Source organism: Prunus dulcis, chromosome 2, assembly GCF_902201215.1.
Source record: "Prunus dulcis chromosome 2, ALMONDv2, whole genome shotgun sequence".
Classification (NCBI taxonomy): Eukaryota; Viridiplantae; Streptophyta; class Magnoliopsida; order Rosales; family Rosaceae; genus Prunus; species Prunus dulcis.
Genome location: NC_047651.1, coordinates 185,650 through 197,554, shown reverse-complemented (window position 1 = coordinate 197,554; position 11,905 = coordinate 185,650). Strand labels below are relative to the sequence as shown.

General features: G+C 39.1%; 1 protein-coding gene across 1 annotated transcript; it reads right to left on the bottom strand.

Annotated features, from left to right (window-relative positions):
• Positions 1-4,578: 4,578 nt before the first annotated feature.
• On the bottom strand, positions 4,579-5,242 carry LOC117619935. The gene has a single exon (XM_034350010.1). The coding sequence runs from the start codon at positions 5,216-5,218 to the stop codon at positions 4,715-4,717; it is 504 nt and encodes a 167-aa protein (XP_034205901.1). The 5' UTR covers positions 5,219-5,242; the 3' UTR covers positions 4,579-4,714.
• Between the last annotated feature and the right edge of the window lie 6,663 nt (positions 5,243-11,905).

The following is an 11,905-nucleotide window of genomic DNA, read 5'->3' as shown; positions in this document are numbered from 1 at the left end:
TATCACCTACGGCCTACGGTTTTGCCGATTATTTAGGCATGTGAATCAATTAATACTAATATTTTTTTGCTAAAATATGAAAATTATGAGAGAATATTTGTTTGTGGGAATTTTCTGAGTATTCTTCTCCTTGTGGGAGGTCATATTTATAATACAACGAAACCTGAATGGGCAAGTAAATAATAAATTCATAAATCTATTTGCAGTAGGAAATCAGGAATTAAAGTAAATTAATTATAATTATAATAGGAATTCTTGGTGTGTAAGGAAAGTAAGTTAATATCCACAAGTCACGCCAACACTCCCCCTCACGTTGGTGCATAGATGTCGCCAATGCCCAACTGATCTAGTGAATTGTGGAATGCTTTACTGGAAATCGCCTTTGTCAAAATATCCGCCAATTGATCCTCGGATTTCACAAAAGGAAACTGAAACACTTTAGCCTCAAGATTTTGTTTGATGAAGTGTCGATCCACCTCAACATGTTTAGTACGATCATGCTGAACCGGATTCTGTGCAATGGCTATAGCAGCCTTGTTGTCACAAAAGAGATTCATTGTGGATGTAGGTTTATACCCAAGTTCAGTAAGCAACTTTCTTAACCAAAGAAGTTCACAAATCCCTTTAGTCATGCCTCTGAACTCGGCTTTTGCACTGGATAAAGCTACTACATTCTGTTTCTTGCTTCTCCATGTCACCAAATTACCTCCCACGAATGTGAAGTAACCCGATGTGGATTTTCTATCTGTTACATTACCTGCCCAATCTGCATCTGAATAACCATCAATATTTAGATGACCATGCTTTGAGAACATAAGTCCTTTTCCAGGTGCAGACTTCAAATATCTAAGTATCCGAAGAACTGCATTCATATGGTCTTCACTTGGAGAGTGCATAAATTGACTGACAACGCTCACCGCATAAGCAATGTCTGGTCGAGTATGTGACAAATAGATCAATCTTCCCACTAACCTTTGGTATCTTTCTTTGTTAGTTAGAACTTGATCCGGATATTCTCCAAGATGATGATTCTGAACAATAGGAGTGTCCGCAGGTTTACAATCTAGCATTCCTGTGTCTGTCAACAAGTCTAAGACATATTTCCTTTGAGAGAGAAATATGCCTTGCTGCGATCGAGCCACCTCAATTCCCAAGAAATACTTGAGTCCACCTAGATCCTTCATCTCAAACTCCGTAGCCAGATAGTCTTGTAGCTGTGATATTTCCTGTTTATCATTCCCAGTAATAATCATATCATCAACATAGATTATTAATGTTGTTACCTTCCCTTTTCGATGTTTCAAGAACAGAGTATGATCTGAGTTGCACTGTTTGAAACCATTGTTCTTCATTGCCATGGTGAACCGTCCAAACCATGCACGTGGTGATTGTTTCAATCCATACAATGCTTTTCGTAACCTGCAAACTGTTCCAGTCTGAGTAGTATTATATCCAGGAGGAATGTCCATGTACACCTCCTCCGTGAGTTCGCCATGTAGAAAAGCATTCTTTACATCAAACTGGTGTAGTGGCCAATCCAAATTAGCTGCAAGGGACAATAAGACTCTGACGGTGTTTAACTTTGCAACTGGAGCAAAGGTTTCTTCATAGTCTATACCATAGGTCTGTGTGTACCCTTTTGCCACAAGTCTTGCCTTGTATCGCTCGATAGATCCATCTGCATTGTGTTTTATAGTAAACACCCATCTACATCCGATAGTCTTTTTTCCTCGGGGTATAGTCTCCAATGTCCAAGTCTGATTTTTCTCAAGGGCTTTCATCTCCTCTTTTATAGCTTGGACCCACTTAGGATCTTTCAATGCTTCAGAGACCTTGGTTGGAATATGGATAGCAGACAACTGATGCACAAAAGCCTTGAGTGGTTCAGACAGCTTCTCAGTGGATACATGATTTGCAATTGGATACTTGGATGTCTTGCCAATATCAGGTGAATAACGGTTTGGTGGCTTCCCACGATTTTGCCTGAAAGGTAATTGATATCCAATAGTTTTATCATCTAAATGCACAAGTCTAGTAGGAGTAGTTACCTCAAGGATATTCTCAGGAGATTGGTCTGTTGGTACTGTTGAGTTAGAGGGGGGGTCTTCATCTTGTTGTTCTGTATTGTCTGTAGGTGTGAGACTCGGATCAGAAATATCTTCGCATGGATCAGGTGGGTCAGGCAATTGATCGCTATGAATGGGCGATTGGTCGCTTTTCAACAGAGAGTAATCTCGTGCTCCAGACTCGGAATGATCAATCATTTCTGTACAAAGGAGAATTTCTTTATTTTCCAAGTTGCTCCAATTCTGCTCTTCACTTCGTATCTCCCCATGAAGTGTAGAATTGGATGATGGGTCATGGAAGAACAGCTCAGATTCCAGAAAGGTCACATCCAAAGTGACATAGGTTCGTTGGGTAGGAGGGTGATAACAGCGGTAGCCTTTCTGATGAGTGGCATAACCCACAAAAACACAACGAAGCGCACATGGATCAAGTTTGCTACGTTGATTTTTGTGGAGATGAACGAAAGCCACACATCCAAAGATTCGGGGTGTGAGTACCAAAACAGAAGGCAGAGGTCTGTGTTGTGCAAGCACCTGTAAGGGAGTTTTAAAGGTCAGTACACCAGAAGGCATGCGGTTGATCAGATGAACTGCGGTGACAATAGCATCATCCCAGTGATGGCGAGGAACATGAGCGCCAATCAAAAGTGCTCGGGCGGTTTCAAGAAGATGTCGATTCTTTCGTTCAGCAACACCATTTTGTTGTGGTGTCTGAGGACAAGTCGTCTCATGGATAATTCCATGTTGTTGGAAGTAAGTCTGAAAGTCATGATTGACAAATTCTCCACCATTGTCTGAGCGAAGAATCTGGATTTGAGCATTAAACTGAGTTTTCATCTGTTTGTGGAAGGACTGAAAACAGGAAAACACTTCGTTTTTATTCTTCAGCAAATAAAGCCATGTCATCCGTGTACAATCATCGATGAATGTGACAAACCATCGAACACCAGAAGGAGCAGTGATAGGAGAAGGTCCCCAGACATCAGAGTGAATTAACGTAAATGGAGTAGTACACTTGTTCGTACTCAACGGGTAGGGCACACGGTGACTCTTGGCCAAAATACAAGTATCACATGTGAAGTCGGAGTCCTTGAAACCTGAGAATAAATCTGGTATAAGATGCTTCATATAACTAAAAGACGGATGTCCCAATCGACGGTGCCACAACCAGATTTGCTTTTGTTTGCTATCAAAGGGATGTGTCACGCTGTTAGCCATGCCGGGACTGAAGTCATCGACATAATATAGCCCCCTCTCTTAGTACCACGACCAAGAATCTCCTTAGTGTGAATATCCTGAAGCAAACAAAAACTCGGGTAAATGAGTACACAACAATTCAATTGTTCAGTAAGCTGACTAACTGACAACAATTTAGTGGATAAAGATGGAACAAGTAAAGTATTAGACAGTGTGAGAGAGGATGAGAGTGCAACAATGCCAGCCCCTGTCACAGGATAAGTAACACCATTGGCATTTGCAATACAGGTTCGTCGAGGTTGTGTAGTATTCAGAAAATCATCAGGATCAAACGTCATATGATCAGTTGCACCGAATCAATTATCCAGCTCTGGAATCAATCTTATCGGAAGTATGGAATCCATAACCAGTACCATTACTGGTCATATTGCATTGTCCTCGATCTGTAAGAGTAGCCCACCAATTGGGGTAGCCATGCAATTTAAAACAAGTCTCACAAGTGTGTCTCGGATCACCACAATATGCGCAATCTGGTCCATGTGTCGGGGTCGTTAGTCTAGAAGTCATAATCTGTGCAGCGGAAGATGCATAGGATACAGGTTGAGTAGGAATTGGGATCGGAATCTGAGCCTGAGTCGGGGCCGGAGTCGGAGTCGAAATCGGGATCAGGGTCTGAATCAGAGACAAATTCGGGGTTGGGGTCATCATCGGAGTGGGGGTCGGGGTCGTCTTCGGAGTCGGGGTCGGGGTCGTCGTCGTCATAGTCGGGGTCGGGGTCGTCGTCAAAAGAGGATCCTGATTCTGGATCGGGTTCGGGGTCAAAGTCTGCATCTGTAGGAGCGGAGCCATCTGGGCACTCAACTCAACGATGGTTGGTGGAGAATGAGAGAAGGAGTCGGTGGTGCTACCTCCATGAGGGTTGAAAAAATCATCAACCCCCATAGCAGCGGCGGGGGTTTGAAACTAGAGTCAGCAATTCCAAGATCGCCGCTCTGATACCATGCTAAAATATGAAAACTATGAGAGAATATTTGTTTGTGGGAATTTTATGTGTATTCTTCTCCTTGTAAGAGGTCATATTTATAATACAACGAAACCTGAATAGGCAAGTAAATAATAAATTCCTAAATCTATTTGCAGTAGGAAATCAGGAATTAAAGTAAATTAATTACAATTATAATAGGAATTCTTGGTGTGTAAGAAAAATAAGTTAATATCCACAAGTCACGCCAACATTTTTCACTGCACAAAACTGAAAAGAATAACCTCTTAATTGCTCAACATATCTTCACAGTATACATATATAGAACACATAGAGGATAAGACAAAGCGTTTTAGTAAAGATTTGAAAGAGGACTCAAATATGTAGGTCTTGACCACGGTCAAAACTAATGTTGCATTTGTAATCAGAAGATGACCGATCTCCGGAAAATATTTCAGCTGGCATTGCTTTACATAGTTAAACGAAGAACAGCCTGCCTGGGTTCTCTTAGGGCTGGATCGCTCTCGGCTTTGACCAAATGTCTAAAAACTTTGGCACAACGACTCACCAATTTTTTCAGCTTCACTCCTTGCAAACCCACTGCTTTTTGCTGCTTCTTGACCAGTTGAAGGTGATTCTCTTCATCAGTGAAGTGTTGGCCTAGTGAACTTCTAGCTCTGCTCCCTTGGTCACCCGACTTGATGATCAGCTTTGCTTTTTCATCCCCATCGATCAGCTGCTTAAAGCTTTTACGATTATCATTGTCTTGATCACCATCTTCAACTCTCGACTTTGAGGGAGAACTCTGATCTCCTCCATTGCCATCCAGAAAGCTCTCAAGAGCAGGGATGATTTCTCCACAAGTAGTTCGATTGGCATCTGGGACTGGGACACTATAATGAAATGACTTTCTAGTCCTCTTTGACATGCTAATATCATAACAGCGTTTGTTGATGCTGCATTCACTCCCCATTAATTTATCCCTGCTTTGTTTAATTAAGGGGAGTGCGCCGCAGTGTTCCGTTCTCCGCGAGGAATATATGACATGATATCATAAATTCTAAGAAACATGTGGTGGTTCTAACTTCTAGGAGATTGCTTAGCGGTGGAGCAATTGATGAGTAGTTTGGCCTCTCTTCTCAGAAGGTGAAATGTCTCCTGTCTGCAGGTCTCTTCTCTTGTAACTGGTGGAATAAACCTTACATTCCCCCTTTAAAAGTAACTCATGCTAAATATTTCAGCAGGGAATTGATTCTTGAGAAAAGGTGATGCGAAGTCGCACCAAATGCATTCATTATTTATTTGTTTATGTCCACCATTTGAGCTAGAGGGCACCTTTCTAGATTTGATCAGTCAATCTCTCTGCTTGTATTTTTCTTAGCCACCTTTTTCTTTTCTCTGGTTAGGTAGGTGACCTTCATGCTTTCAGATCATCCGTTTTAGAAGAACTATGCCATTTAGATTTAGGACACAAGCAGGATACAATCACCAAAACACAAGCAGGATAACATCTGTTTCGCCTTCCTCATTATCGTATTGAAGGAAGAAAATGTAGAATATAGTATGAAGGATAGGAATAAAGAAGATAATCGTGTTGCTTTGGGTTATGGGGTAGCAATTGCTCCAAACCACTACATTAGGAGTTCAGATCCTCTCCCATTTTTGATCAGTCCCTTCGCTGTCCATTCCTTAAATTTTTGACACGTGTCATATAATTTAAGAGTAATGCTATTTAGACACACAAAATTGATCACATTTGCTGACAACTTTATGTGGCAACTAATATGATCATGTCATGTCAATTAATGAATATTGCCATGTAAATTTTAGGAAGACTTTGGAAAAGGCCAAAGGAGAGATTTTTTAAAAGAAGCCAAAATGGACAAAATTGCCTTTATTTATTTTTGGATTTTCTAAGGAATCCTTTACATTTATATGTCTTTGGTTTGAAAGTTGAGAGGTTTTTCTATCTTTTTTGAAAAAGCTTTAGCTTTTTCCAAAAGTGAAATTTCTGTGTGGCTAAAACCTAAATTTACTTAGATTTTATTTTTATTTATTTCCTCTTTTTAATAATTATTAAAAACAAAAATCAAAAGTAAAATATAAAAATATAAAAAAAAGGTCCCTGGAATTGTCTCCAGTGCTCCCTTCTTCCTCCAACAAATCTACCTATCCCTTTCCTCTATTGTTGCTAAGATTTGGAGTTTTCTCAATAAAAAAGAAATTAAAAAACCTTGCGTCTCTGCATCTCTTCTCCTGCACTCCATTCCTCCATCAAATCGACCCCCATTCCCATCCTCCATTATTGTTCCATTGTGAAAGGAATTTACTACACTAAAAATTGAGTATGTGCCTCAGACTTCAACCTCTTCACGAGAGGCTTTTGGAGATTAATTGACAAGTAAACCTCTCCATTCTTCAACCCACTCAAATTGTTCTTACTGGCAGTAGCCTAGGGACGCTAATTTCTTTTATATATTAAAAAACTCCAACTCTCAGCAACAACAATGGAGGATGAGGATGGATAGATTTGGAGGAGGAAGGGAGGGCATGAGAGAGACAAAGTAGAGAACGACGTGAGGCTACACACGTTAGGGTTTTTTTATTTCGTTTTTATTGAAAAAGATTCAAAACTCAGCAACAATTGAGGATGAGGATGGGTGGATTTGATGGAGGAAGAAGGGAGCGTTAGAGACGAAGAGTCCAGGGACGCTTAGGCCCTGTTTAGTTCACGGAACGAATTTGAGGGGAAATCATTTCCCATGTCATTTCTTAAGGGATGGGAAATGGAAGATTTCTTTCCCATGTTTGGTAATGCTAGGAATGTAACCGGGAAATATCACCTTATTTCCTTTTCCATGTTTGTTTTGAGTAGGAATGGAAAACAAAGTTTGTATAAATTATCAATTATACACATATTAAATCAAATAAAAAAAGAATGCATTTAATGATATATTGTAATTCTAAATTGCTAATGGGGACAAAATGGTCATGAAAAATGCTTATTTAATATTGGCTCATTTTCCCAAACTTTCCCATAAAGAGGGAAAACAAAACCCAAGTTGGGAGGATGGCTTGACTTTCCCCTTTAGTTTCCCATGGGCTAGCTATGATTTCCTATGTTTGGACTTACCAAACATGAGAAAACAATTAATTTCCCACCCTCAAGTCTCCTTTCCCATGAACCAAACGGGGCCTTAGGATTTTTTAATTTAATTTCACTTTTAATTTCTGTTTTTAATAATAATTAAAAAAATAAATAAATAAAAATAAAATATACATGGAAATATTCATTAAATGGCATGGCATGACCACGTTAGCTGCCATATAAGGTGGTCAGCAAAAATGATCAATCTTGTGTGTCATAATTTAAAACCAATTAACTAAAACTTGATAGTGTTAACCTTTAAATAACTATGTTATCTCCCATTTTTTTAATTTAAAAAAAAAACTAAATATTATGACACGTTTCTTCTTCCATCACTGTTATGTCCCTTCATCTATATATATATACAGTCCCGATCTCTTGGACCACAGGAGTCCAAGAGATTGTGGTCACCCACCGTTGGATATTAATCCAATGGTTCAAAATGATATATATAAAATGCAATATGACATAAATGATTATTACCCGATTCAAGTCAACCGTTGAATTTACATCCAGCGGTGAGTGACCATAAATCTCTTGGACTACAGGGGTTCAAGAGATCAGGACTGTATATATATATATATATATATATATATATATAAAGCAAAAGGCGAAGAATGGTAAAACATTGAAGATACCAAAAAATACCCCTTGGTTAATGCAAACATAAAGAATTGAAATTATTAATTAAATGAGGATAATATGGTAAATTCACACTTTTCATATTTAAAAAAATTAAAAGAAAAATAAGATAATGGATCCTATTTTTATGGAACACAACTACCCATTATCTTTTTTAATTATGAAATAAATTTAAAATTATATAATATAAAAAAAAAAAAAAAAAAAAACCTCTCGCAAGTGTGGAGAGGCTAGTCTTCATTAAATATTATCAAATTCTTCTTCTTCACACCTCACCAGCCAATGCTTCACCCATGGATTCTTCGATTTGTAAGAAATAGATTAATTCAATGACTTTCTTTGTTTATATATATATATATATATATATATATATTGTGGGAGCGATTTTTGTCCAACAAGAATATTCGTCTAAAATTCTGTCTTCCTCTTCGCTTCTCTTTCTCCATACAAAACAATACAGAGTAAAAGACCACACCCGGGGGGTCTTGGCTAAAGGCCTTCCGATGCTAAGTTAAATCGAGTGTTTGTAGGAAAATAATAGCTAACAATAGGATGAAGATTTTTCTAGGGTGAGAACCGGGTGGTCGGAGCTGTGTGTGGTGGCCGGAGCCTTGTGTGAGAGAGAGAAAGAGTATAGCTGCTAGGGTTTGTGAGAGAGAATTTCTGCAGAGTTTCAGAAAGAAGTTTAGACATACCTCAACCCTTGTGCATAGCTATGTATTTATAGGAGCCTCAGAGGCTAGGGTTTTAGAAGAATAATTCCACAGATGGAATGAAATTATTCTTCCTAATTTGGAGAGATTGATGTAATTAGGGATTTAATTTAAATCAAATCCCTAATTAATGCAAGTATTGAATAATTCCCAATTAAATCATATAACTCCCAATTAGGTCAAATAATTCCCAAATTGATTGGCTTAATTATTTGACATAGGATCTGAGATATTTTGCTTCCACATATATGTTTTTATATTTTGAGGCTGTTTTGAAATACCAAAGTGTGGCTTGGTTAAATTAAATAAAGAATTGTTGCATTAGATAAGAGCACTTTCACCCATTGTGCCATGCAAAGGGTAAGGGCAAAGGGCATACACTATTTACGTCAATAGTGACTGCCCTGCCCTTTTGAATTTTGCTTTCCCACCCATTGCCATGGCAACCAAAGGTAAGCACTTTTCATATGAGATATGAGGAGAGGAATTTGTATGAATTTTTGGTGTGAGAAATGAAGAACATGGCTAGGTATTTATAGAAAAAAAATTCTTGTTTTTTGTTTTTTTCTTGGTATTTAAATTAGTCGTAGACGTTAGCGCCCCCATGCAGTAGCCTAGGCCATTCTTGCCTTTGGGCTGGCTCGGATAAGTGAGTCCATTCATGCCCAATGTTACGACCCACATGTTGGAGGTTCAACTCAACAACTATTGGGCCAACTTAGAAGATCCATTTGTGAAATTCAAGCCCAGCAAAAGAAGCTCAAGGCCTCGCCCATCGGATGGATCATTTTAGATCCCTAAACTTAGTCCACATGTCTAAATTTCATGTATATCTGTAGTAGGTAGCAATGATTTCGGACCGTTAGATTGTCTCGATCCTAGCCCTCCATTTTGGGTAGTAGGTGAGCTAGGATTTCTCTATAATGAGGGTGCCTTCTTTGGTATCCTCACCCCTCAACTTGTAAAGCATTGAGTAGCAATATAAGAAAATATTCTCCTTAACTCTCTTGAGTGTTCTTATCATTCTAGCTCTTGTTCTTGTCTTCTTGCTTGGTTCGATCTTATTTTACATGAAGGAAAGCTTACTTAGCTTATTTGATAGTGTAAAGCTCTGATACCAACTGTCATGAGATGACTGATTAAAGTCTTTCTTCTATGCAGCCTTAGACTTAATCGCCTCTCGAACAAGCTAAGTTAGCCTTCCTTCTTGCAAAATAAGATCGAACCAAGCAAGAACACAAGAACAAGAGCCAGAACGATAAGAACAATTAAGAGATTTTGGGAGAATATTTGCTACTCAATGCTTTACAAGTTGAGCGTGAGAGCAAATCAAAGAAGGATCGATCCAGAGATGTAGTAGTAGCAATGGAGTAATGGCTTTCAAGGATGGAGACTGCTGTTCGCGACTTCGATCAAAGACTCGATAAGGATGTCCTCATGAAGTAGGCGTTGAAGGCATGGTTTAAAAACTTCATGCCCGAAGCAAACCAAACTAGACCACTTCATGGCCGAACTCACTGCACTCTGCAATGAAGTGAAATATGTGAAGGGAGATTGGGCTTTGTGTCGAGAAGCTGTCTTGAACAAGGCTAGGACTCCGAAGGAACCCAAGGTGTTAGATACTTTAAAGTCCAAATCCTTTAATGGGAAGAGGGAGGCGAAGGAGCTGGACACTTTCCTATGGAATATCGAAAGGTATTTCAAGTATCTTAAGATGGATGAGGATGAGTCAAAAATCTCTACAACGACGTTGTTTCTCACCGACAATGCTCTCATGTGGCGGCGTCATTGATCCATGGAGATCAATCAAGGTACGTTTAAACTTGAGACTTGGGATGAATTTAAGAAGCATATTATGTCGAATTTCTATCAAAAGAATGCAAAGTATGAGGCAGGAGAAGCTGAGATGGCTAAAGCAAATGGTGAGCATGAAAGACTATGGCTAAAGCAAATGGGGAGCGTAAAAGACTATGTCACCACATTCACTAACCTATTGTTCGATGTGCCTAGTATGACAGATGAAGACAAGCTCATGTACTTCATGATTGGCCAACATAATTGGGCCAAGCTGAAGTTACAAATGAGACAAGTCCAAACCTTGTCAAAAGCAATTGCTGCATCTAAGTCTCTTGTTGAGTTCAAGAAGAACGATCAAAGCGACTCCAAGTTCAAAGGAAAGAAAGGCAACAATGAATTCAGTGGGGGGAGACAACAAGCCAAAGGAGAGTGGCAAGTCCGATAGTCACAAGTCATCTGGAAAGAAGAATGACAAAGGTGACAAGTATGCATAGAGGTGGAGTCCTTTTACTCTTACCCATTCCAATGTTCGAGGTCGTGCTAAAGTTCCTACTCTTGTTTGGGCTCGATAATTTGTTACATTTATAAATGATTGCACTAGTATGACTTGCATTTCTCTCCTTAAATCTAAATGGGAGGTTTGTTTAGTATTTCAACCGTTCAAAAAAAATTGGTGGAGACCCAATTTATTGTCAACATGTTTGATTCTCAGTTCTGACAATGACGATGAATATGTCAACCGTAATCTACAACATATTTTCATGGCCATGTCATCGAACAGCAACGATCATGTCCTTATACATCCCCAGCAAAATGGGGTGACTGAGCGCAATAATCGTTATTTGCTAGAGTTCTCCAACTCAAATATTGGCTTCGGTAATACTCAGCTTCACTTTCTCTCTCACAGCTGATCATTTCGTTATAATCTGTCATATTTTTCGTCAAATCAAGGAGTAAAATGATTATTTGGGTGCTGACGAAAGTGGAATTAAAGAACTACAACAACCATTTTTCGAATTCAAAAGAGCAAAAACCGGACTCAAGTTAAAGAGCTATTACTCCTAGAAATCCGTTGGTCTAACAAGTAAAGCAGTAGAGTGCGTGCTCTCATCTCCCGTGACAACGAGTACGAGACACCTAAAACAATCTCAATTTTCAAATATATTAGTTATGCTGGATAAACCTAAAAAGCTGCGTGCGAGAGTACAAATCTCAAGCGTAGTAGACGTCCGTTTGACACGTGTCAGAAATGTTGCAGAAAACGAAGAAAAAGCAGCCTCCCCAATGGCTTCATTGAGATTCGACAGACAGAGAGCGACTTGTCGAATACTCTACTTTCTAGTCTAGTATCAACCTATTA